The sequence below is a fragment of the Carcharodon carcharias genome, chromosome 18, assembly GCF_017639515.1.
Source record: "Carcharodon carcharias isolate sCarCar2 chromosome 18, sCarCar2.pri, whole genome shotgun sequence".
Taxonomy (NCBI): Eukaryota; Metazoa; Chordata; class Chondrichthyes; order Lamniformes; family Lamnidae; genus Carcharodon; species Carcharodon carcharias.
The window spans coordinates 69,305,352-69,331,201 of NC_054484.1; the positions used below are offsets into that span (position 1 = coordinate 69,305,352).

Sequence of the window (25,850 nt, forward strand, 5' to 3'; positions counted from 1 at the left end):
ATTTCCCTAATGTTCTGGTCTCTCTCCCAACAGAAAATGATCCTGAGCCTGACTGTGGCTGCACTGTTTGACAGTATTGCCTATCTGATGGTAAGTGGGTTTTACTTTTACCGACAGCACATGTTTGGTCCGTACTTTTTCGGTCCGAAAACTTCAGAATGTATGATAAAGTCAGTTGTATAACTACTCATTTTCTTTTTCATTGTACATGAAAGTAATATTTTGGTATTGTATCCTTTGCCATATTCTTTAAAAAAAAATGACTTGTGATATAAATAAGCTATACTGTCAGATTTCTGGGTAATAATACTTGAAAGGTTTTTGAGTGTCCAATCCTAAATATGTCAATTATTATTGTGTATTTACTTTTTTTAAATGGTATATTTTGATGTAAATATTATTTGGAGGAATTATGACAAAATTTTCTTAAATTCATCACCCCAAAATATTTTTATAATTTTAACTTGTTTATTTGTCAAACTATTATAGAAAAATACACATCTGTGCCGAACAGCAAGCCAACCCTTTTTGCAGTGTGTGCATTTATAGTATGGAAATATAGCAATAATTTTGCAGGTTTCAGAAGCTTCAAAATACAGTTTCTCTAGTCTTAATGCTTGCATTGTCATTTTAAAAAACGTGTTAAGTAAATATACATGTGATGGAAAATGCGTATTTCTCTATTTAAAATGAAACTGATTTGCATATTTTGGAAGTTGATTTGGTCTCTATTCAGTGGTATGAAACTTAACTTTTGTAACAGGGAGAAGTTATCCCAGATGGTGTCCTTTGCAACTTTCAAGCCTGGTGGCTTACATACTTTGGTGAGTGCTTTGGTTCCTTTCCTATATAGTAAACCCAAAACTTGTTATGCTGATACCTAGTATGATAAGCACCTAACATCAAGCAACACCTGAGAATTTTCTCTCACTGAAACAAAAACTTACATTTATCTAGTGCATTTTATGACCTTAAGATGTCCCAAAGCACTTCAACAGCCAATGAGTGCTGTTTGAAGTGTAGTTACTGTTGTCAGAAACTCATGCTTCTGCATGTTTGAAATTGTCTCCTTTTAATTGTAAATTAACAGGTAACAACTTTTAAAAATGTTGTGAACTAAATACTAGACTGTTTTACAATTTCCTAAATGAGTTAAATGTAATATGCTATTGAGAATTGATAATTTTAATGCAATGCCATATGGCTCTTCTGTTCATTCATTATAGTGAGAGGGGCCCAAACACCTCTTGTACTAGAATGTGTAGCTTCAGACTTTTATAACTTACTAACACTTCTGTGTCATGATAAACTTTGAGCCAAAAAGAATTTGAAGCACTTTTGGTAATTCGTAATATTTATTAATAGAATTAGCATATCATATGCAAAGTTTTTATGTGACCTTGATTACATCTGCTTATAGTACTTGTTCTTTAGGCTGTACCATGGACTCTATTCTAAGGGACGATACTGATAGTTGCAGTGTAAGGGTGCATTCTGGGCTATGCCATTTGTAGAAATGCCATTGTCACTTAGCAATTTGGGAGATTATGAAAAGGGAAAATGACACGAATGAGTAAAATATATAGCAAATCCAGAACATTTCATATTTTTAAGTGTTCTACCTCAACAATATATACACTGAGAGAAACTGGAAATGGCAATAGCTTTTAAGATAGTTCCAATTTGCAACTCCTCTACATTGGCTGTTTGAATGCAGTTTGTCTGAATAGAATAAAAGCAAAAACCTGCGGATTTTGGAAATCCAAAACAAAAACAAAAATACCTGGAAAAATTCAGCAGGTCTGACAGCAACTGCGGAGAGGAACACAGTTAACGTTTCAAGTCCGTATGACTCTTCAACAGTTCTGTTGTTAGACCTGCTGAGTTTTTCCAGGTATTCTTATTTTTGTTTTGTCTGAATAGAATGCAGCTTTCAGTTGTCACAAGTCCCTAATTGTATGTAAATACTTTAAGCATGCTATTTTACCATTCTTTCATTAGCGTTTAAAAAGCAATCCTCTTTCCACATCCTCTCTCAGCAGATTGTTAATACAAGAGTACTAATGTTTGGAGAGTAGAAATGGTACATTTAACCTCCCTACTTTGAATCAATCAACTTCTCACTCGGAAAGGGCAAAATTTAATGCTGTCTCCATGGCAGATTTGGTGGTGGGGGCATTTAATCAGACGGGTAGGGACCCCACCGCCTTTCTGCCCCTGCCCTGATTGAGTCTGTCAGGAAGACTTGTGAACAGCATTCTTGGCCAACCACCAATTGAGGCCCTTAAGTTAGGATGACCAACTGTCCCGCATTTTATGGGGGGGTCCTGTATTTGTATCCTGTGATTGTCCTGAGTCTCCAGTTGTTTGCTGCTGGAGTGGCCTTTGTATTTCAGATCTGTGTTTCTTACGAGTGCACAGTATACACCTGTGTGTGCGAGCTGCTTTCTGATACTGCTGTCCCCCACCCACAGTCTGAACAAAGCACCCCCAACCCCCACAATCTTGGACAGTACATTCTATGCACCTCAACCATTCCACTCCCCCATTGCCACACCCCACACCCCCTTCTACTCCTCGCTCCCACAGCCTGGATAGAATTCTCCCCCCACCTCCCACAAACTATTAATACCCACTTAAGGGCCTCATCTTGCCGCTGCTGGTATTTGTCCAGCAGTGGACAGGTACTTGCCATGTGGGAAGCTCTAAAAGCAATCCTGTTGGTTGCTTGTGGATTTTTTTTTGGTGTGGTGCAGGGGGGGCATTCAAAGGCACTCGGTGATTGATTGAGGGACCTGGCATCAGGAAGTGGGGGGGTTGGGGTGCTGAAAACCGCCCCTCACCCTTTTTGCCCACCTCCATCCCTTAGCCTTTCTGCTGACCTCCATCCCTTGATCCACCTCCTGCCATCGCTCGGTGGCAACCTGGGTCCGTTGGTGAAAGTGAGCTGCAGGTGAGTGCATTACCAGCAGCAGCCACCACCTCCCTGGTGGCACTGCTAAGCAGTGAAGAGCTGCAGGCCTCTGATTGGCCAGCATCTCTCAACAAGTGGGACTTCTGATCCTGGGAAAGTCCTGTTGCCACTTAGTTAATGCAGTGGGCCTTCCCGACACAGGGTTCTCACCGGTCCTCCATCCAGCAGTCAAGACCCCCATCACCTACACTGAATTTCTTTCTTTTTGAGTTACTCTCAAAGATATAAAGGTACTAGAGGCAGGTGATGGGAGGTTGCAAGAACAAAAGGGTTAAATATTAGTTTTTTGTCAGGAGTGGAGTGATGACAGTGGGAGACAGTATCTGTGGTGAGGGAGCAATCTGCAATGTCGATTAGTATGGGGGCTAGGAAGAAAAGTTGTATGATCACAGTGTAGTGACATGGGGTCATGGGAGCAGGTGTTGGGTCCCTAGAAACAAACAAATGATCCAATGTAGAATACATATTCAGTGGAGAGTGGTGTTGAAAGTCGAGGACAGGCAGTGCTTCAATTTAACATTTCATCTGGAAATCAGCACCTCTGATGATGTAGTGCTGTTGCAGTACTACATGAAATATCTATCCAGATGATAAGGTTAAGTATCTGGAGTTGGCTTTGAAGTCATGACAGAGGCTAAAGTGCTGCCACTGCACCAGTATTGATCCTTGTGAGATCTTGAATGCTGGAGAACTGAGATTTGATGGCCCAGCTAGTCGTCTCTTGTCCTTAGCTTTTCCTAATTCCATAGGTAAACTGTCCTTTGCTAATAGAAAATTATTTTGCATTTGGACTATGAGAATAGTGAAATTTCTAATATAAACACATACTGTCAAGCAAGAATACATATATAATTACATAATAAATATATAATTGCATAATTTTACATTTTTAACCTGTTAATGAAATACAGTTGCTCAAATAGGACATGGACCATCTATAATACAATGTGTTATGAGTTGTTATTAGAGGCAATGGGGACATGGTTGACACCTTTTGTAGTGTTTGTGTTAACTGATTTTTTTTTTAAAGTGCAACTCTAATCCTGAATGATCAGTTCATGGACTAAATAGTTGCCAGTGTTCACATACACTTACCCAATTTTCAGCTGAATAAGTTATAAATACAACAGGAAAAATATTTTGGGACAGTGCAATTGGAAAGACATATAGTCATCAAATAGAATTTTGCAATGATACAAATGTAATTGTAGTCTCTAGGAGACTGTTATGAAAAGGCAGTAAACCAATTATATCTTGAAGGAGCAGTTTCTTTGAACAAATCAAAATATAAATTCAGTGATTCCACGCTCCCAGCAGGGAACTGCACACTTAAGAAGTGCATGACAAAATGTGCGTTACACTGTTGTAGGCCTTATCTCAGACCAGTGCTCCCTTCAACCATGGTTCTTCATTGTAACTATAGGGTTTCTAAATTTTCCCTCAAATATGTGTGAAGATTCTATATTGGTGGCTTTTATTTTACCAAATGTTGCAGTAGGATGTTGAGTTTTTGAACTAGTTGAGGGCTTGCTTATGCAAAATACCTGTGTTAATGCATAAAGCTAAATCTGGTTTAATGCCTGATTACTCAGCAGAAAAATCCAAATCGCTTTTAACCCCCCACACAAATTGCCCTAGCCACTGACTCCCTGACAATAGTCTGGAAATGAACAAAACCATTCACAATCTGCACGTTGTGTTTGACCCAGAAATGGGCTTTCGACCACAACATCACTGAAATCACCTATTTCTATGTCCATAACATCCCTTATTCTGCCCTATCTCAATTCATCTGCTGAAACCTTCATCCATGCTTTTGTTACCTCTAGAATTGACTGTACTGATACTGGCTGGCCTCCTACCTTCCATCATCCATAAAATTCAGTTCATTCAAACTCTGCTTCCTGCCTCCTAAACCTCACCTAGTCCTGTTCGCCCATCACCCTCTGGGTTGGGCAGTGCTTCACTTTTAAAACATGCTTTCAAATCCCTCCACAGCTTCAGTCGTACCCAATTCCATATCCTCATGCAGCCTTTCAACCCTCCAAGATCTCTGTGCTCCTCCAATTCTGATCTTTTATACCTCCTCTATTTTAATTCCTCTATCATTGCTGGTTGTACCTTCAGCTGCCTGGACCCATGCTCTTGAATTTCCTCCCTGGCTGTCTACCTGTCTCTCCTTCTTTAAGATGCTCCTTAAAACCAATCTCTTTTATCCATATTTTTGGCCATGTTCTCTCTAATATCTCGTTATATGGCTTGATGTCAAATTTTGCTGATAAAGCTCCTATGAAACACCTTGAGAAACTTTATTAATTGAAGTGATATATAATTCAAATTGTTATAAATCCTGAAACTTTAAAATCTGCAGGACTGAAGCATTGTTCAGTAGTTTAAAAAAATCCAATCCTTTTGTTATGTACAAACAGTTCTTTGAGCTTCTAGGGAGGTAACATTTTTGTATCAGCCTCCAATTTTTATTTTAAATGCAAATGAACATTTCAAAACAAGGTCACAATTGGGCATTATTTGTGAAACAACATACTTCAGTTCATTTTTTGACACCTGTGTTTTACATGCTATTTTTAGTTTGAGATTTTTTGACAATCTTGCACAAAAAAGGGAAAAGATAAAACATTGTTTAACAAACTTCCAGCAACCAAAAATATATTGACTGCAAGAATGTAGGAAGTACATGCTCTTAGCTTACTTAGCTCCTCTATTTGCGTAACATCTTTGTAAATGCATAGAATGTATAAATGGAGCTCATCAACTCTAACTAAATAAGGTATTAATGGATTAACAGTCAGGGGAAAGTCTGTCAACATTGTTTTTGCTGCTATGCAATGATCTGAATAAATTGCAAACAGTTCCATTCTAGGAATTAGTTGCTTTCTGAAGATAATTTTCAACTTGACAGTGATATGGTGGAATGGATCGCCTGCCTGGTTTTCATCCTGTTGTTTGAGAATGGGATAAGGTTGAAAATTACCCAGGTAAATTGAGTGCACTTAGCTTTTTTAATGACGGAAACACTTTACTCTCTCCAAACACAATTCTTTTGCCCCTCCTGTTCTGAAGTTGGCAGTTTATATTCAATGCGATTCCAGGGGCTACAAAGCCCCCAGTGCTTCATCCAAGTGTCCATTCCCCACATGGAAGTTAAGGCACAATGTGATTAAGCTATTCCGGCATCTAGAGCAATGTAGATATCCCTGTATTGTCCTTTAGCTGAGTTTCATGCACCCACACTTTCCACAGGAGCAAAACAAAAATCTCAGATTTTTTCCCCTTTCTAGCCTTTACCTACAAGGCAGATGCTGCCCAGACCATGGTGACAGAGGAGGAAACTCAGTCACTAACAGGGCTTAAAATTGATACTTAAAGCTGATAAGGCGCCAGGACCGGATGAGATGCATCCAAGAATATTGAAGGAAGTGAGAGTGGAAATTGCAGAGGCACTAGTAACAATCTTTCAATGTTTCCTGGTTTCGGGGGAGGTGCCGGAGGACTGGATAATTGCAAACGTTGTACCCTTGTTCAAAACATGCTGTAAAGAATCTGCCCTGCAATTACAGACCAGTCAGTTTAACTTCATTCCAGTCCCTTCCCACCTACATCCGTGATTCCACTGACACCTTAGGTCACATCAACAATTTCCAGTTCCCTGGCCCCAACCACTTCCTCTTCACCATGGACGTCCAATCCCTCTACACCTCCATCCCCCACCAGGATGGTCTGAGGGCCCTTAGCTTCTTCCTCGAACAGAGGCCCGAACAATCTCCATCCACCACTACTCTCCTCCGTCTGGCTGAACTTGTTCTCACACTGAACAATTTCTCCTTCAACTTCTCTCACTTCCTCCAAATAAAAGTTGTGGCTATGGGTACCCGCATGGGCCCCAGCTATGCCTGTCTCTTTATGGGGTACGTGGAACATCCCTTGTTCCAGTCCTACTCCGGCCCCTTTCCACAACTCTTTCTCCAGTACATCGATGATTAGTTTGGTGCTGCTTCATGCTCTCGTCGGGACTTGGAAAAATTTATTAATTTTGCTTCCAATCTCCACTCCTCCATCATTTTCACGTGGTCCATCTCTGACACTTCCCTTCCCTTCCTTGACCTCTCTGTCTCAATCTCTGGTGATAGACTGTCCACCAATATCCATTACAAACCTCCCGACTCCCACAGCTACCTCGACTACAGCTCCTCACACCCCGCTTCCTGTAAGGACTCCATCCCATTCTCTCAGTTCCTTCGCCTCCATCGCATCTGTTCCGATGATGCTACCTTCAAAAACAGTTCCTCTGACATGTCCTCCTTCTTCCTTAACCGAGGTTTTTCACCCACGGTCGTTGACAGGGCCCTCAACTGTGTCCGACCCATCTCCTGCGCATCCGCCCTCACGCTTTCTCCTCCCTCCCAGAAACATGATAGGGTCCCCCTTGTCCTCACTTATCACCCCACCAGACTCCACATTCAAAGGATCATCCTCCGCCATTTCCGCCAAATCCAGCATGATGCCACCACAAAACACATCTTCCCTTCACCCCCCCATCGGCATTCCGTAGGGATCGTTCCCTCCGGGACACCCTGTTCCACTCCTCCATCACCCCCTACTCCTCAACCCCCTCCTATGGCACCACCCCATGCCCACGCAAAAGATGTAACACCTGCCCCTTCACTTCCTCTCTGCTCACCGTCCAAGGGCCCAAACACTCCTTTCAAGTGAAGCAGCATTTCACTTGCATTTCCCCCAACTTAGTCTACTGCATTCGTTGCTCCCAATGTGGTCTCCTGTACATTGGAGAGACCAAACGTAAACTGGGTGACCGCTTTGCAGAACACCTGCGGTCTGTCCGCAAGAATGACCCAAACCTCCCTGTTCCTTGCCATTTTAACACTCCACCCTGCTCTCTTGCCCACATGTCTGTCCTTGGTTTGCTGCATTGTTCCAGTGAAGCCCAATGCAAACTGGAGGAACAACACCTCATCTTCCGACTAGGCACTTTACAGCCTTCCGGACTGAATATTGAATTCAACAACTTTAGGTCTTGAGCTCCCTCCATCCCCACCCCCTTCCTGTTTCTTCTCCCTTCCTTTTGTTTTTTCCAATAAATTATATAGATTTTTCTTTTTCCCCCCTATTTCCATTATTTTAAAATATTTTTAAATCTTTTATTCTCCCCCCACCTCCACTAGAGCTATACCTTGAGTGCCCTACCATCCATTCTTAATTAGCACATTCGTTTAGATAATATCACTAATTTTAACACCTATGTGTTCTTTTGTTCTGTTGTCTGTGACATCTTTTGATGATCTGCTTCTATCACTGCTTGTTTGTCCCTACAACCACATCAACCCCCTCCACTTCTCTCCCCCACCCCAAACGACACACACACACACACACACACACACACACACACACACACACACCCACACCTTAAACCAGCTTATATTTCACCCCTTTCTTGGATTCACTCAAGTTCTGTCGAAGGGTCATGACTCGAAACGTCAACTCTTTTCTTCTCCGCCGATGCTGCCAGACCTGCTGAGTTTTTCCAGGTAATTCTGTTTTAGTTTAACTTCATTGTTGGGGAATCTTCTGGAAACAATTATTCGGGATAGAATTAATAGTCGCATGGAAAAATTTGGATTGATTCGGAAGAGTCAGTATGGATTTATTAAAGGAAAATCGTGTCTGACTAATTTGCTGGAATTTTTTGAAGAGGTAACAGAGGGGTTGATGAGGGCAAGGCCATTGATGTGGTGTATATGGACTTCTAAAAGGCATTCGATGCAGTAGCACACAACACACTTCTGAGGAAGGTTATAGGTCATGGAATAAAAGGGACAGTAACAATGTGGATACAAAATTGGCTGAGGGATAGGAAACAGAGAGTAATGTTAATGGGTATTTTTCAGGCTGGAAGAAGATTTGTAGTGGAGGTCCCCAGGAGTCGGTACTGGGACCCTTGCTTTTCCTGATATATATAAATGATCTAGATCTTGGTATGCAGGGAACAATTTCAAAGTTTGCGGATGACACAAAACTTGGGAGAATTGTAAACTTTGAGGAGGGCAGTGTAGAACTTCAAAAGGACATTGACACATTGGTGCAGTGGGCAGATAGGTTGCAGATGAAGTTCAATGCGGAGAAGTGAGAGGTGATACACTTCGTTACAAAGAACATAGAGAGAGAGTATAAAATAAAGGACAAAAATACCTGGAAAAACTCAGCAGGTCTGACAGCATCTGCGAAGAGGAACACAGTTAACATTTCGAGTCCGTATGACGCTTCAACAGAACTAAGGAAAAGTCCTCTGTGTTCCTCTCTGCAGATGCTGTCAGACCTGCTGAGTTTTTCCAGGTATTTTTATTTTTGTTTTGGATTTCCAGCATCTGCTGTTTTTTGCTTTTATAAAATAAAGGATACCAATCTAAAGTGTGTGCAAGAGCAGAGAGACCAGGCTGTATAGTACATAAGCCATTACAGTACAGGTAGAGAGAGCTGTTTCTAAATCATACAGTATTCTAGGCTTCATTAATAGGGGCATAAGAGTATAAGAGCAGGGAGTTTATGATGAACACTGGTTATACCTCCGCTGGAGTATTGTGTACAGTTCTGGGCGCCACACTAAAGGAAGGATGTGAACGCATTGCGAGAGAGTGCCGAAGAGGTTTACGAGAGTGGTGCCAGGGATGAGGAAGCTTCAGTTATGAGGAAAGATTGGAGAAGTTGGGACTGTTTTCCTTGGAGAGGAGAAGACTGAGAGGAGACTTGATAGAAGTTTTCAAAATAATGAGGGGCCTGGACAGAGCAGATAGGGAGAAACTGTTCCCACTTCTAAGTGGATCGAGAACCAGAGGGCAGTTTTGAAGAATTTTGCAAAAGGAGCAAATGCGAAGTGAGAAAAAACTTTTTCACAAGTAGTTAGGGTTTGGAATGCACTGCCTGGGAGTATGGTGGAGGCAGGTTCAATTGAGGCATTCAAGAGGGCATTGGATGATTATCTAAACAAAAATAATGTGCAAGGCTACGGAGAAAAGGCAGGAGATTGGTACTAAGTTAAAATGCTCAGAGAGCCAATGCAGACACGATGGGCCGAATGGCCTCCTTTACATTGTAACAGTTCTGTGATTCCATGGTACTAAGGTACATTCTGCAAAGGGCAGATGATCCATTCCACCATATTGCTACCGAGTTGAAAATTATCCCCCAAAAGCAACTCATTCCACTGATCAGAACTGTTCACCAATTTTCCTTTGCAGCGCACTGATGATCAGAGAGCTAAAGTAAATTTAGTCATCTGCTTATATGCTGAACTTGATATATATATATATATATATAGGATTCATTAATACCTTATTTAGTTACAGTTAATGAACTGTAGCCTCTCCATTGCTGTCAAACTGACATCAACTAACTCAGAAGCAATTGATGCTCAGCGGTAAGTCCCTCCATGTCTTTATATTTCAATACTGCAACATGATAGCTTTTGCGAATGCAGAAACATCCAGATATTTTTCACTTCTTGAATCTCATCTCATCGAATACCATTTATAATAAAACTGCAAAAAAGAACTAAGTCAATTAACAATTCTACAGTTTAATTCTTTATTTGTTTCATGCTTTCTGTTTATAACATATCCCCTTTCTTCCTCAGCCAATTGCCCAAGCTCATAATATTCCTAAAATTGTGCATGAATGCAGGATATTTTATGTTTAACAAATATTCACACAAAAACCCTTCAAAAATCTTTGGGATACTGTTAAAAAAGACAGACATGCATTTATATAGTGCATTTCACAACCTCAGGATGACCAAGTATTTTACAGCTACTGAAGTACTTTTGAAGTGTAGTCATTGTTAGACATGCAGCAGCCAATTTGCACATAGCAAACTCCTAAAGACACCAATGTGATAATGACCAGATAATTTATTTGTGATATAAACAAAAAACTGCGGATGCTGGAAATCCAAAACAAAAACAGAATTACCTGGAAAAACTCAGCAGGACTGGCAGCATCGGCGGAGAAGAAAAAAAGTTGCTGTTTCGAGTCCTCATGACCCTTCAACTGAACTGAGTGAAATTAGGAGAGGGGTGAAATATAAGCTGGTTTAAGAGGGGGGGGTGTGTGGTAGGGGGAGAGAAGGGGGGGTGTGGATGTAGGGACAAGCAAGCAGTGATAGGAGCAGATAATCAAAATATGTCACAGACAAAAGAACAAAGAGGTGTTGAAGATGGTGATATTATCTAAACGAATGTGCTAATTAAGAATGGATGGGAGGACACACAAGGTACAGCTCTAGTGGGGGTGGGGTGGAATAAGACTAACCAGGCATAAAAGGTATCGATTTAAAAATAATGGAAATAGGTGGGAAAAGAAAAATCGATATAAATTATTGGAAAAAACAAAAGGGAGGGGGAAGAAAGGGGGTGGGGATGGAGAAGGGAGTTCAAGATTTAAAGTCCAGAAGGCTGTAAAGTGCCTAGTCGGAAGATGAAGTGCTGTTCCTCCAGTTTGCGTTGGGCTTCACTGGAACAATGCAGCAAGCCAAGGACAGACATGTGGGCAAGAGAGCAGGGTGGAGTGTTAAAATGGCAAGCGACAAGGAGGTTTGGGTCATTCTTGCGGACAGACTGCAGGTGTTCTGCAAAGCGGTCGCCCAGTTTGCGTTTGGTCTCTCCAATGTAGAGGAGACCGCATTGGTAGCAACGAATGCGTCTACTGCAATGACAGTGAAGGAACAATGATATATTTGCAAGTCAGGATGGTGTGTGGCTTGGAGAGGAACTTTTAAATCATTTTATCTAATGCAAATTATCTTTTCTTGATGACAATTTTAGTTATTATACTTAACAAGACCAATGCTTTACCACTCATTTGCTCCCTATACAATGAGTGGGGGACTGGTATCCATTCACACTTTGCTACCATATTATGGCTGAAATTACTTAAGTTGAGGTATGAAATCATATTTTACCGCTCTGTACCACTGGGTTTTGGATGTGCAATATGCTGCACCATCAGTTGACTACATAAACATTTGGGAACATTATAAAATTTACGGGTTGAGAAACCATTGGCATTTTTTGTTATTAATAAATGCTACATTATTCTGGACCCAATTGGTAATCAGATCCAGATGCTAAGTGACAGTTCTAATTGAAACTTCTAGAAAAAATGATAGTTTTTTTTTCTGGATTAAATATGTATCACACAGTGCTCAATGTAAAGTTTTTAGCTGCTGTAGTTAGGTTTTTAGCAGTTATTTGAGTTGAGTTTATATAGAATTTTCTGTGTATTCAGTACTTTACTTTTTATCTCCTGAGTACTTCAATTTTAATAAACTGAAGCTGCTGCATCAGGTTGGAATAACAGAGAAGAAAGGCAATGTGTCCTAATGAATGGATCAGGCTGTAAACAATTTCCCAATTAAAACCACAACCCATGCTATTTAAACTTTGAACATCAAGCGGGGAAATACTACAAGTTCCATGGGCTCTTATCTTGTTGGGATTAACATGAGATTTGTTCTCCAATTTCTAGATTTTGCCATAGGACTACATCTTTCTCCCTCCCTTGTTGGAAATAAAATCAGTGTAGTTGAATACTTGATGAGCATGCATATACATCACTGTACATGACTTAAATATTTAAGAACACTTTGGAAGAGTTGAATCTGAGGCTTGCCTAAAAGGTTGAAGTAAATTGACACTGTAGTTAAAGACAGGTCTAAAAAAAACCTAGTTGAGAGACTTTCAAACTATGCGAAGAGCTCTAGAGAGGGTTAATTGGGACAAGAATATGAAACAGTAGAAAATGGAACTGGAGTATTGCTGAAAAAAGAGACTTTTTTTGTTGAAGCTTTTCATCTTGCACTCATCAGAACAATTCACAAGAAATACTAATGTCAGGGGAAACAATACATTTTTACAGCATGAGAGGAGAGTACTGATTGGTTGCAAAATGGACTCTGGTAAAGGCGGTGCCATGGAGAATGCACCAGTTGACGGTGACTGACAGTTAACTGCCAAGCATTGTTTGAAATTTAAACCAGGCAGTTTGACTCTGATTGGTCAAGACATTGCCCTGTGGAATGAGCCATCGAATGGTTGTCACTTATTCTGTTTAGCGGAAATAGGCACAATGTGTGTGCATGTTCTTTTTGACTGCAAAGAACAGGGCCCTGTATATTAATATATGTAGCCTCCAGTACATGCAAATGCGCCACACTGTAAGCCCAACAGACAATCTTAAATTGGTTGCCAGTATAATTCTTAGCACATTGAGGATTATTTAGCAAATTTTGTCTAGTCACGAAATCCCATCCAATGTAGAACACTGTGTTTTGAGTTTCGCAAGCATGGGCTGGTTGGGTACAGTCTGTATGTTGCCCGTTTCGAACAGTGGAAGGGACGTGCTATTTGATATGATCCGCCAGTCTTTGGGCCTACATATCTAGCATCACACTGGCACTGAAATTCATACATGACACTACTCATTTGTATGATAGGCAGGGCGTCTTTTTAGATTGATGGCAGCATCCTGTTAGTGGTGAATACCACTCATTTTGCTACTGCACAGTAGCAGCGTGAAACAGCTAGCTTCACCTGTTGCTCAAATTTTTGAGATACTTTGCCCTTCTAGGGTAATCTTAGACCATTTGGGGATCTGTGCTTTTGTCGCCAAAGACCTCGCACCTTGCAACATAGGTTGCTATGCCCTGCCAGTAACCATTCAGTCACTCTGGCCTTGAACTTGTTCGCTTCTGGCTCTTTCCAAGGATCAGTTGCAGCCCTTGGTGGCATCTTGCAATTCAAACGTGGCTGCATATCACGCACATCTCAGATCACTGATGTCCTATTTGTGAGAGCTGGGTAGACATAAAGGGGAGTGGGTATTTTTCCATCGCTGGATTCAGGGCATTATCGATTGCACCCACATGACCATCAAGACACCAAACGACTGCCCACTCAGATCCATCTCCCTCGATGTTCAGCTAGTCTGCTGTGTTAGGTTTTTTTTTGGTCCTTTCTTTAACTACAGTGTCAAATTACATCATCTTATCAGGCAAGCCTCAGATTCAACCCTTCCAAAGTGTTCTTAAATATTTAAGTCATGCACAGTGATGTATATGCATGTATAAGTCTGTGAGGCCCCAACTGTCTGGAATTGAATGCGTTGCCAAGCTGTCACAAATAGGGCATCAGTAACCTGCGAGGCTAAGGAGAGACCAAATAGAGATATTTAAAATTATGAAGGGTTTTGACATGGGAAGGAGCAAGAAACTGTTTCCTTTTTGCAAATCAGAGGACACAGGTTTAAAATAATTGGCAAAAGAGCTGGGAGGAAATTAGGGGGCGCTTTTTCACAAAGATGGTTAAAATCTGGAATGCTCTACCTGAAAAACTGATGAAAGCAGATTCCAATGCACTTAGGCATGCAGGTGAAGAGGACTAATTTTCAAGGTTATGGGGAAAAGGCCGAAGTGTAGGACTAAATTGTCAGCTCTTTCAAAAAGCCAGCACAGGCTTGGACAACATTCAGGCTTGGCTGAAGAGAAGCAAGTTGCATTCACACCACACAAGTGCAGTCAGTGAACATCTTCAATAAGAGAGAACCCAACCATCTCCCCTTGACATACAATGGCATTACTGTCACTGAATCCCCCACTATCAGCATTTTGGTGGCTACCATTGACCGTAAACTGAACTGGACCTGCTATATAAATATTGTAGCAGGTCAGAGACTGGGAATTCTGCGGTGAGTAATTCACCTCCTGACTCCACAAAGCCTGTCCACCACCTACAAGACACAAGTCAGGAGTGTGATGGGAAACTCTCCACTTGCTTGGAAGAGTACAGCCCCAACAACACTCAAGAAGCTTCACGCAATGCAGGACAAAGCAGTCGGCTTGATTGGCACCCCCATCCAGAACCTTCAACATTCATTCCCTCCACCACTGACACACTGTGGCGGCAGTGTGTACCGTCTACAACTACACTGCAGAAACTCCCCAAGGCTCCTTCAACAGCCTCCTTTCCAAACCCACAACCTCTACTACCTAGAAGGGTAGATAGATGGGAGCACTACCACCTGGAAGTTCTTCTTCAAGCCACACACCATCCTGACTTGGAAATATATCGCCGTTCCTTCACTGCCACTGGGTTAAAATCCATAACTCCCTCCCTAACAGCACTATGGATGTACAGTGTTCAAGGTGGCGATTCACCATCAATTTCTCAAAGACAGTAAATGATGGCCTAGCCAGTGACACCCGCATTCAATGAAAGAATGAAAAAAATGCAATCTGAGCTAATTGTCTTCTGTGTTGTTAAGAGTTTATGATTCTATTCTCCTTTTGTGGTGCTGTCCCAAACTTAAACTGAAATGCTTGTAAACTGCCTTGTTGCACCATGTTGTAAAATTAAAATCAAAAATCTGAACGGGACTTGTTTTCTTTCCTGAGACCAGTAGATTTCTTCCTGTTCCCAGGTTCTGAGCACAGGTGAGATACCACTGACTCTTTTTGTCATCTTTATGCCGGATACATTTCACTGGATGGTGGCCCTTACTTTAGAAAATAAATATTTTCCTTTTATTGGCCTTCTCAATTTTCCTACAAAGCTGCTTTATTGGATGATGTAGAATTTGTGCTTATTGCAGTCATTTCTTTTCTTTCTTGGACACAGGACAGCTTTAAAGATGAACGGAAGCCTTTAAGAGCTGCTTATGCCAAAATAGCATTAATTCTGTGACGTTGCCGGCTGTGTGCTGGGAACAGTGAAAATGTATTTAATGAGCTGACCTCGCATTTTAGCAGTTTGCTGGCACACTGAGTACCCAAAGAGTAATGTTCTTGCTATCTTTCTGCATTATCATTATTGGCTTCATGATATATGCTGTTCTGGAAACAAATGACAATCTTAATAACATGAAAAACAGGCATAAAACTTTCTAATCAATATAAAGGCACAAGTGTGCCCGTCACTTCCATAAACTGTGTATTCCACCATCACATTTTTCAGCCATGCTGAAAAAATATGCTGGTAAACATCAGGATGGTGCTGCTCGAAGTCCTGCCAGCTGTTTTCTCCCCCACTGCTTCTACCCATAAGAGAAGTATCATTCTCATGGTCTGAGAATTTCTAAGCCGTTTCGAGCAGGAGGCCCTGGATCTGGAGAGGCGCCATGCACCCAGGTGAGGTGTTGGTGAGGCTGGGGTGCCATGGGCAGGTATGTATGCCCAACAGTGAGGTCAGTATTGTCCTCCCAACAGCCATAGCACTGCTGAATGTTAAATGATTTAATTTTGCAACATGGCTTGACCATTGGTTATGGAAGGATGAGCGCATAATGATCTGGGAGACAGGGATGGACTTTGTCATTGTCTCCACGTTAAGTGACCCACTGCCCTTGTTCGTCCTTTCAGCATCATCGGAGCAGGGCCGGGAGGAGGAGCAGCAGAGGCCCCCTCTGACGCCTGAGCACCCTGAAGTCTCACCAGCATCACACCATTTCTGCAAGGCAGGCACCATCACAGATACTTGTACCTCAGTGGGAATTCGAACCTCGGCTAGTGTCCCGGGGCACAGCGGTGAGGGGACTTCACATTCGCTGGGGGAGCTGGCAGAGACAGAGGGTGCCTATGATGTCAGCAGTTGGAGGACTGCAGGGGACCAGGCACATGCTCAGTCGGTGCCTGATGATGTGCCTCTGGAGTCGTCTGCGATGAATTAGGTGCAGGAAATGCAGCCGGGTGTGCGGGAGGATCTGGTGGAGGTACATGAGGCCATGCTTGACTTTGTCTCCATGTGGAGGAGTCTACGCGGATGCTCGCCAAAGCAATAAACCGCATGTCCGAGCACCATCTGTCCTCCATTGAGAGAATGGAATCGTCGAGAGCCAACTCCAGGAGACCTCAGCTGGTCAGTGCAAGTGTGGGAGATGGTGTGGGCATCAAGTTTCCCAGCTTGGTGCCCATCCATCCATGGTGAGCAGGAAGGTCTGAAGTGACCTCATGTCAGCGGAGCAGCTGCCTGTTGTCTCTGCGGGCACCTCTCAGGGCGTTCTGGATGAGGGCAGCAGCTGCTCCTCCCCTCTCCCAGTGACCGTATTATCCAGTGAGGCTGTGGTGACTGGAGCATTGCCAGCTGTGGAACTGGCAGCTCCCTCCCAAGCGGGGCCAGCACAGGCTCCATGGGCCAGAGGACGACTGCCATGGTCACAGGCCAAGAGGACAGCAGAGCCAGCAGGCTATCTCAGATGCCACTCCGAGCAATGGGGCAGCACCAAGATGTAGCACCCGGAAATGAAAGCATAAGACACCTTAGGCACACCGCGGATTTTTCACTGGTAGTTTTTTGTTGGCCCAAAATGAGGCCCTTCTGATTTTATTTGATTTGTAACACTTTTGTCTATTTTTTGTAATAAGCTGCTTTGTTTCTCACATTAAATTCAGATATGTCACCATGGCTGAGGGTGCCTCTTTTCTTCTGCATTTATAAGGTTTCCAAAACTGTAATGAGTGCTTTTTTGGACATTGAGCTTTATTAACAATGCCCTTAGTTACTGTTGCTAACCTGGCAGATTTTGCACTTGGGTGTCGAGTGTCGAACTGACAGCCCAGGCTTGTCTTGGTGAACCATCTGTGGTGTGCTAGCTGAAGGTTAATTGGATTAAAGCCTCCTGGGTGTCCCTGCCTCCCTGGAGTATGCTGGGGTCAGCGTCTACCCCCTCAGCATTTCCCTGTGCATGCTCATCCTCGGACTCACTGCTGGACTCATCATGTGCAGCCGCAGCCACTGTGTCGATGTCTTCATTGTCCACTGCGTTCCCCCTTTCCAGCGCAAGATTGTGGAGAGCGCAGCATGCAACCACTATCATCAAGACACGATCTAGGGTGTACTGGAGTGTGCCCCCTGAGCGGACCAGGCATCAGAAGCGCATCTTGAGAAGACCGATGGCTCTTTCCACCACAGCCCTTGTGGAGGCATGGCTCCTATTGTAGCGTTGCTCAGCTTCTGTTCTTGGATGGTGGAGAGACATCATTATCCACCTTCTGAGGGGATAGCCCTTGTCACCCGGCAGCCATCCATCAAGCTGGGCTGGAGCACTGAAGAGCCCCGGCACCTGGGAGTGTCTGAGGATGTAGGCATCGTGAGAGCTGCCTGGGTACCTTGCACAAACTTGTAGAATCAGCACCTTGTGGTCACACACTATCTGCATGTTCATGGAGTGGAAGCGCTTCCTGTTGACGAAGGCACCGGGCTCACCTGCTGGCGCCTTGATGGCCACATGTGTGCAGCCTATTGCACCCTGGACGTGGGGGAAGCCAGCAATGGCCGCGAAGCCTCTGGCTCACTGTGTCTGGCTTGCTTGATCCCAACGGAAGTGGATGAAGGTCAATGCACGCCTGAACACTGCGTCTGTGACCTGCTTGACACAAGTGTGGGCAGCTGATTGGGAGACACCACAAAGATCACCCACCGAGCCCTGGAAGGAGCCAGAGGCATAGAAGTTGAGGGCAGCTGTGACCTTCAGAGCCACTGGCATGGAGTGTCCATGCACACAGTTCACGGAGATCTCAGGCCCAATCATCTGACAGGTATAATTGACTGTCTCCCTTGAGAGTCAGAGCCTCCTTTGGCACTGCACCTCAAACAAATTGAGGTAGCTGGTTTGCCGCCTGTATACCCTGACAGCAGGATGATGGCGTCTTTTGCGGCCCCTTCTGCCTTGGACTACCTCTTGGCCCTGTGCCCCTTGTGCCTGCACCTGTCCTCCCAAAGGTGGCTCCCCTGGAGGCTGAATGTGCACTCCTGGTCTCCTCCCCCTTCTAGCCCTCCCTTCCTCCTCAGAGGAGCTGCCTCCAGTGGACAGTACAGCTCCCGTACCCAGGCTAAGGGAAGGCTTCCTGAAACCTGCAGGCCCAGAAAAGATTACTCACTGCAGAGTGCTGACCTGAAGGTTAAGAGTCCAGAAAAAGCAGCTGCGATGTGTTCTGAAGTACTGCAGATCACACAGGCAAGTTTGAAAAACTTTCATAAATAAATACTTGACTGTGCACGTTCATGACCCCAGTGAGCCCTCTTACCCCACCCGTGGATGCGTTTAATACAAATGTGCCCTTCTCGCCTGCCCGTTGCACCCGTGCGCCAACCCAAAGATTGCACAGACGCAGAAAAATTGGTGTCGATTGAAGACTAAAGGGCCTTAAGTGGCCCGTTAGTTAATGGTGGGCGTGCGTCGGACATCATCGTGTGCCCACCCAGCAAAATATGGTGATGGCGCGTGGCGACACCGGGACACTTGCCCGATGCGTCATTTTACATGTAGACGTGCAGGGCCTGCCCCCCACATGACAACGGGAAAATTCTGCCCTTGGTTTAAAGGGGGCAAAAATGGCAGCTCAACACCTCTGGAAAAACAGTTTTCGGGCAAGATGGAGAGGGGGATGAAAAAGGTGGAGCGTAGCATTATTGGCTAAAGAATCAATTACAGCTGTCAGGAGGGATGATATATTAAATGAAGCATCAAATGAGGCCATATGGTTGAGCTGAAAAATAAAGGGGCAGCCACACTGCTGGGAGTGTACTATACACCCCCAAATAGTGAGGGAGATAGAAGAGCAACTATGTAGGCAAATTTCTGAGTGCAATAACAATAGGGCAGTAGTATTTGGGGACTTCAACGACCCTCCTATCAACTGGGGTACAAATAGAGTGAAAGGCACAGAGGGCACAACATTCATGAACTGCATTCAAGAGAACCTTTTCAACCAGCATGTAACAAACCCAATGAGAGGGAGTGCAATTCTAGATTTAGTCTTAGGAAACGAAGCAGGGCAAGTGTATGAAGTAGCAGTGGGTGATTATTCTGGGGATAGTGCCCATAGTACAGTTAGATTTAGCATCATTATGGAAAATGGCAAAGATAGAACAAGAGTAAACGTTCTAAATTGGGGGAAGACAAATTTTACGAAGTTGAGAAGCGATCTGGCGAAAGTGGACTGGATATAGCTACTTAAAGGAAAACCAGTGACAAATCAGTGAAAGACATTCAAAATCAAGATTCTACAGGCACAGTGTAGAAATGTACCCAAAAAGAGAAAGGGTGGTATTGCCAAATCTAGAGCTCCCTGGCTATCCAGAAGCATACAGGGTGAAATAAAGCAGAAAAAGACAGCTTATGACAGTTATAGAAACCCTAGAGGAGTATAGAAAGTACCGGGGTGAAGTAAAAAAGGAAATTAGGAAAGCGAAGAGAGGTTATGAAAAAATATTGGCAGGTAAAAACAAGGAAACCAAAAGATGTATTATTAGTACATTAAGGTCAAGAGGATAACCAAAGAAAGAGTAGAGCCTATCAGAGATGTACAAGGTAACATGTGGCCATAATTTTGTGCCCTGAGTGGGTGCAGGGACACGATCAATCGAGAAATTGAGCACGATGTTGTTGGGAGGGCATCCCGACGTCATTGCGCTGCCTCGCAATATTTTGGTCGGTGGGCGTGTACAGAAGTTGGAAATGCGCCTGCTGACCATTAAAAGGCCAATTAAAGCAATTTAAAGGACAATTGACTGTGATTTTGAGTGGCCCATGCACTTTTATGCTTGGCGCATTGGCCACTCAACTAGGCGGCCTTCACGTTGTTCATGCAATCTACATCCAGGGCTGGATAAAGACCCCCAGGCAGGTGCAAAATTAGGAGTAGTTAGGCGTTTGGCTGTGAGTGGTTTGGAGCTGGTTTATAGATAGTTTCTGGCCTTTTTCTGTTCTGGAGAACTGATTTCTTAGGATATGCAGAGGCCTTCTGTCAATAAGCTCCTTCCGTGCAGAAACTTGTGCAACTATCTGCACAAAAATGGGGATAGCGTACTCTGCAGGAGGGATCTCCTCAGAAGAGGAGAGGAGGCCAGTGGCCCGCAGGTAGCATTCCAGGGTGGGACCCATGGATCGAGAAGCACAGCAGGAAATGCAAGGCAGAAGGGTCTGGAGAAGGCGCAATTACCCAGCAGTGAGAGTCTACAGGCAGTGCTCCTGCTACCTGGACATGTCTGAGGTTCAGTGTCAAAGAAGGCTCCGCCTCTCCAGGGAGACTCTCACCTCCATATGTGAAATGATTGGTTCCGAAATCGCCTTCAATTGTGTAGCTGGCTGCCCTCTGCCAGTGGCTCTTAAGGTTACAGTTGCCCTGAACTCTTATGCCTCTGGTTCTTTCCAGGGTTCAATGGGAGACCTATGTGGTGTCTCCCAATCAACTGCCCATAGCTGCATCAAACTGGTCACTGATGCTCTGTTCCAAAGGGTCAGTACCTTCGTTCACTTCAGGACCAACAAAGCCAGTCAGGCTGAGCAACCCAGTGGCTTTGCAGCAGGATTTCCTCACATCCAGGGAACCATTGACTGCACCATAAAGTTCCCATAGCGGTGGAGCCTGGTGCCTTTGCCAATAGAAAGAGCTTCCACTCCCTCAGCATCCAAATTGTGTGTGACTAGAAGAGTCAGATACTGCAGGTTTGTGCCAGGTATCCAGAAAACTGTCATGATGCCTACATCCTCTGTCACTCCCAGGTGCCAAGGCTTTTCATGGCTCCAGCTCACTTGGATGATTGGCTTCTGGGGGGGCAAAGGCTATCCGTTGAAAAGCTGCCTGATGACACCACTGAGACACTCGAGGACTGCAGCTGAGGTGAACTATAATTGCAGTCATACCTCTACAAGAGCAATAATTGAGAGGACCTTAGGTCTACTCAAAATGAGGTTCCGCTGCCTGGACCACTCAGGGGGATCACTTCAATATCCTCCTGAGCGTGTTTCCCTTATTGTTGTTGTCTGTTGCACACTGCACAATCTGGCTCTGTCAAGCAGGGACCCATTGGAGGATGAAGACAACAATCCTGCTCAACAGGCTGCAAGGATGAATCAAGTGTTGGTCTGAGGAGGAGCTGGAGGAGCCCCAGCACGAGGAGCAGGATCCTGATGTGAGGATCCTTATGGGAAGCAGGGAGACCTTGAATCAAAGGACCTTCAGCTAGAAATCTAAAGTAAGAAGTCAAGGTAATGGCAGGGGGTACCCCACCTTACTGATCATACCTGATGAGGCACTCCTGTCACTCTTAAGTCAAGTCCCGACATGTGAAATAAATTTTGTAGCTCTTCCTCTGTGTTACACATGACTCCCGGGCCTCTTCCCTATTAATTGCCTGAAGCACACTAAGGCTATTGCACATAATGTAACATTTTTATAAAGAAGGCAGAGGTACAAATAGACCAGTACATGTGCCAAGGAAACATAAATTAGCTGAGGAGCCTCCTCTTGCTGTCCCTTAGCAGCAGGTTGTCATGACGGTCACTTACTGCCTCCAGCAAAACCCTAAGGCACTCATCCAAAAAATGGGAGGGGCAGGCTGGATCCGAGCATTTCCATCACGCCTGGGAAGGGCTCCAGCTGTGATGCCATCCCAGAGAGAGGAGCAGCACTCTAAATCAAGAAATGTGACCAAAAAGTTTTGAAATCCAAACCAGCTCCCTGAGGCTCGGAGCACAGACTTACAGCCTTCAGGGAGCTGTGTTTAAATCCCCTGCCCACACCCTTCCTGCTCCTGGAACCCACCCCTGCCAGCAGCACTCAGCTTCTCTCAGAGTGTGTTTCATGCTGGCTGGCAGTTAATTGGACAGCCAGCATGAAATTGGCTACAGGAGCTGATCGCAGGCGGGAGTGAATTTTGCATCTACTTCCAGGCCCGCTGATTGCGCTGAAAATTCAGGCTTGTATGTTGATACAGAAAATTTGGGCAGGGTACTTAATGAATAGTTTGTCCCTGTCAACCCAAAGGAGAGGGATGACGCAGACATTCTGATTAAAGAGGAGGATTATGAAATATTAGATACAATAAGCATAACGAGAGGGGAAATACTGGAGGGACTGTCATCCTTGAAGGTGGATAAATCAACATGGCCTGATGGATTGTATCCCAGGTTGTTTAAGAAGCCAGGGAGGAAATAGCAGATGTTCTGAGGATCATTTTCCAATCCTGACTAGATGCAGGCGAGGTACCAAATGATTGGAGGTCTGTGAACATTGTGCCACTATGTTAAATGGGTGCAAGGGATAGGCCAGATAATTATCGGCCTGTCAGTCTGACTTTGGTGGTGGGCAAATTATTACAATCAATGGGGAGACGATGGTGTAGTGGTAATGTCACTGTTCTAGTAAATTGGAGGCCTAAGCTAATGATCTGGGGACATGGGTTCAAACCCCACCACAGAAGCCAGTGGAATTTAAATTAAATTAATAATTTGGAATTGAAAAGCTCGTCTCAGTATTGGTGACTGTGAAACTATTATTGATTGTCGTAAAACCCATCAGGTTCACCATCTGGGAAGGAAATCTGCCATCCTTACCTGATCTGGCCTACAACAGTGTGTTTCACTCTTAACTGCCCTCTGAAATGAGGTGGCAAGCCAATTGGCTCAAGGGCAATTAGGGATGGACAGTAAATGCTGGCCATGTCAATGATGCCCACATTCCGCTTAAAAAAAACATTTTTTTAAATTCCTAAAGATAGGATAAACTATCACTCAGAAAGGAATGGTAGTCAGCATGGTTTTGTTAGGTCGTGTCTTACCAATTTAATCAAATCTTTTAAGGAAGTAACAAGGAGGATTGATGAGGGTAGGGCAGTGGATGTTGTCTATGTGGATTTTAGTAAGGCATTTGACAAGGTCCCACATGGCAGACTGGTCAGAAAAGTAAAAGCCTATAGGATACAGGGGAATATGGCAAGTTGGATCCAAAATTGGCTCAGCGACAGGAACAAAGGATAATGGTCAGTGAACGTTTTTGCGAATAGAAAGTGGTTTCCAGTGGCATTCCACAGGGCTCAGTGTTGGGTCCCTTACTGTTTGTTGTATATATTAATGATTTGGACTTAAATGTGGGAGGCATGATGGGAAAATTTGCAGATGACACAAAAAGTGGTCATGTAGTTGATTGTGAGAAACGGATAGCTCTCAACTCCAGAATGATATCAATGGTTTGGTTGAGTGGGTGGAAAAGTGGTAAATGGAATTCAGTTCAGAGAAGTGTGAGGTAATTTAGTTGGGGAGGGCAAACAAAACAAGGGAGTACACAATAAACGGGAGGATATTGAGAGGAGTCGAGGAAGTGAGAGACCTTGGAGTGCATGTCCATAAGTTCCTGAAGGTGGCAGGACAGGTGGACAAGGTGGTAAAGAAAGCATATGGAATGTTTTCCTTTATTGGACGAGGTATAGAATATAAGAGCAGGGATGTAATGCTGGAACTGTATAAAAAACTGTTTAGACCACAACTGGAATTTTGTGTGCCACATTACAGGAAGGACATAATTGCTCTGGAGAGAGTACTGATATGGTGGCAGGTAGCATCCCACAGCATGTTACCTGCTACCATCTCAGCACAACGTAGGTAGAAAAGGCCTTTGACAGCTAAAGAGCAACAAGGCATCAGGTGTAGATGGAATCCTCGCCAAAGCACTAAGCATGGCAGAGAAGCACTATTGGTGCAAATACATGGCCTCATCTCCCTTATCTGGAAGGAGGAGAGTATGCCCAGAGACCTCAGAGATGCAGTAATTGTGACTATCTTCAAGAGAGGTGATAAATCTGACTGCGGTAACTATAGAGGAATCTCCCTGCTGTCGGCCACAGGGAAGGTCATCGCAAGAATCCTCCTTAATTGCCTTCTCCCTGTGGCTGAAGAGCTCTTCCCAGAGTCACTATGCAGATTCCGCTCACTAAGGGGCACAATGGACACAATCTTCACCGCGCGGAAACTGCAAGAGAAGTTCATGGAACAGCACTAACCCTTGTACATGGCCTTCTTTGACCTCACAAAAACTTTCAACACTGTCAACTACGAAGGATTATGGAGCATCCTCCTCCATTTCGGCTGCCCCCCTAAAAGTTTGTCACCACTCTCCGCCTGCTCCACGATGACATACAAGTCATGATCCTGACCAACAGATCCACCACAGACCTTATCCAGGTTTGGACCTAGGTCAAGCAAGGCTGTGTCATCACACCGATGCTCTTCTCGACCTTCTTGCTGCAATACTCCATCTCACCCCCGGCAAGCTTCCCGCTGGAGCGGGGCTAAACTGCAGAACAAGTGGGAACCTGTTCAACTTCCGCTGCCTGTAGGCCAGATCCAAGGTCGTCCCATCCTCTGTCATTGAACTACAGTATGCAGATGATGCTTGCACCTGTGCACACTCGGAGACCGATCTCCAAGCCATTGTCAACATGTTCACCAGAGTGTACAAGAGTATGGGCCTTACATTAAACATCTGTAAGGCAAACATCTTCCACCAACCTTCCCTCTCCACAGTGCACTGCCCCCCCCCCCCCCCCCCCCCCCCCCCCCCCCCGGCCCAGTTACCAAAGTCCACAACGAGGCCTTAGACAATGTGGACCATTTTCCATACCTTGGAAGCCTACTGTCAAAAGAGCAGACATTGACAACGAGGTTCAAAACCAGCTTCAGTGTGCCAGTGCAGCCTTCGGCCACCTGAGGAACAGAGTGATTGAAGACCAGGATCTCAAACCCAGCATCAAGCTCACGGTCTACAGAGGAGTAGTGATACCCACTCAGAGACATGGACTACATACAGCAGGCACCTCAAATCTCTGGAGAAATACCTCCAGTGCTGCCTCCACAAGATCCTGCAAATCCATTAGTGGGATAGGCGCACCAACATCAGTGTTCTCATTCAGGCCAACATCCCAGCATTGAAGCATTGAACACACTCGATCAGCTCCACTGAGTGGACTCAATCGTCTATATGCCTGACACAAGACTCCTGAAACAAGCGCTCTACTTG

General features: G+C 44.2%; 1 protein-coding gene across 4 annotated transcripts in view; it reads left to right on the plus strand.

The window, feature by feature from the left end:
* The window catches only part of si:dkey-100n23.5 (cyclic AMP receptor-like protein A), a 247,467-nt gene that overhangs the window by 60,495 nt on the left and 161,122 nt on the right, over positions 1 to 25,850 (plus strand). For all 4 annotated transcript variants that reach the window (XM_041210606.1, XM_041210608.1, XM_041210607.1 and 1 more), the window contains exons 4-5: positions 34 to 90; positions 764 to 824. In XM_041210606.1, the coding sequence (XP_041066540.1) occupies positions 34 to 90; positions 764 to 824 (118 nt within the window). The remainder of the gene's footprint in view (positions 1 to 33; positions 91 to 763; positions 825 to 25,850) is intronic.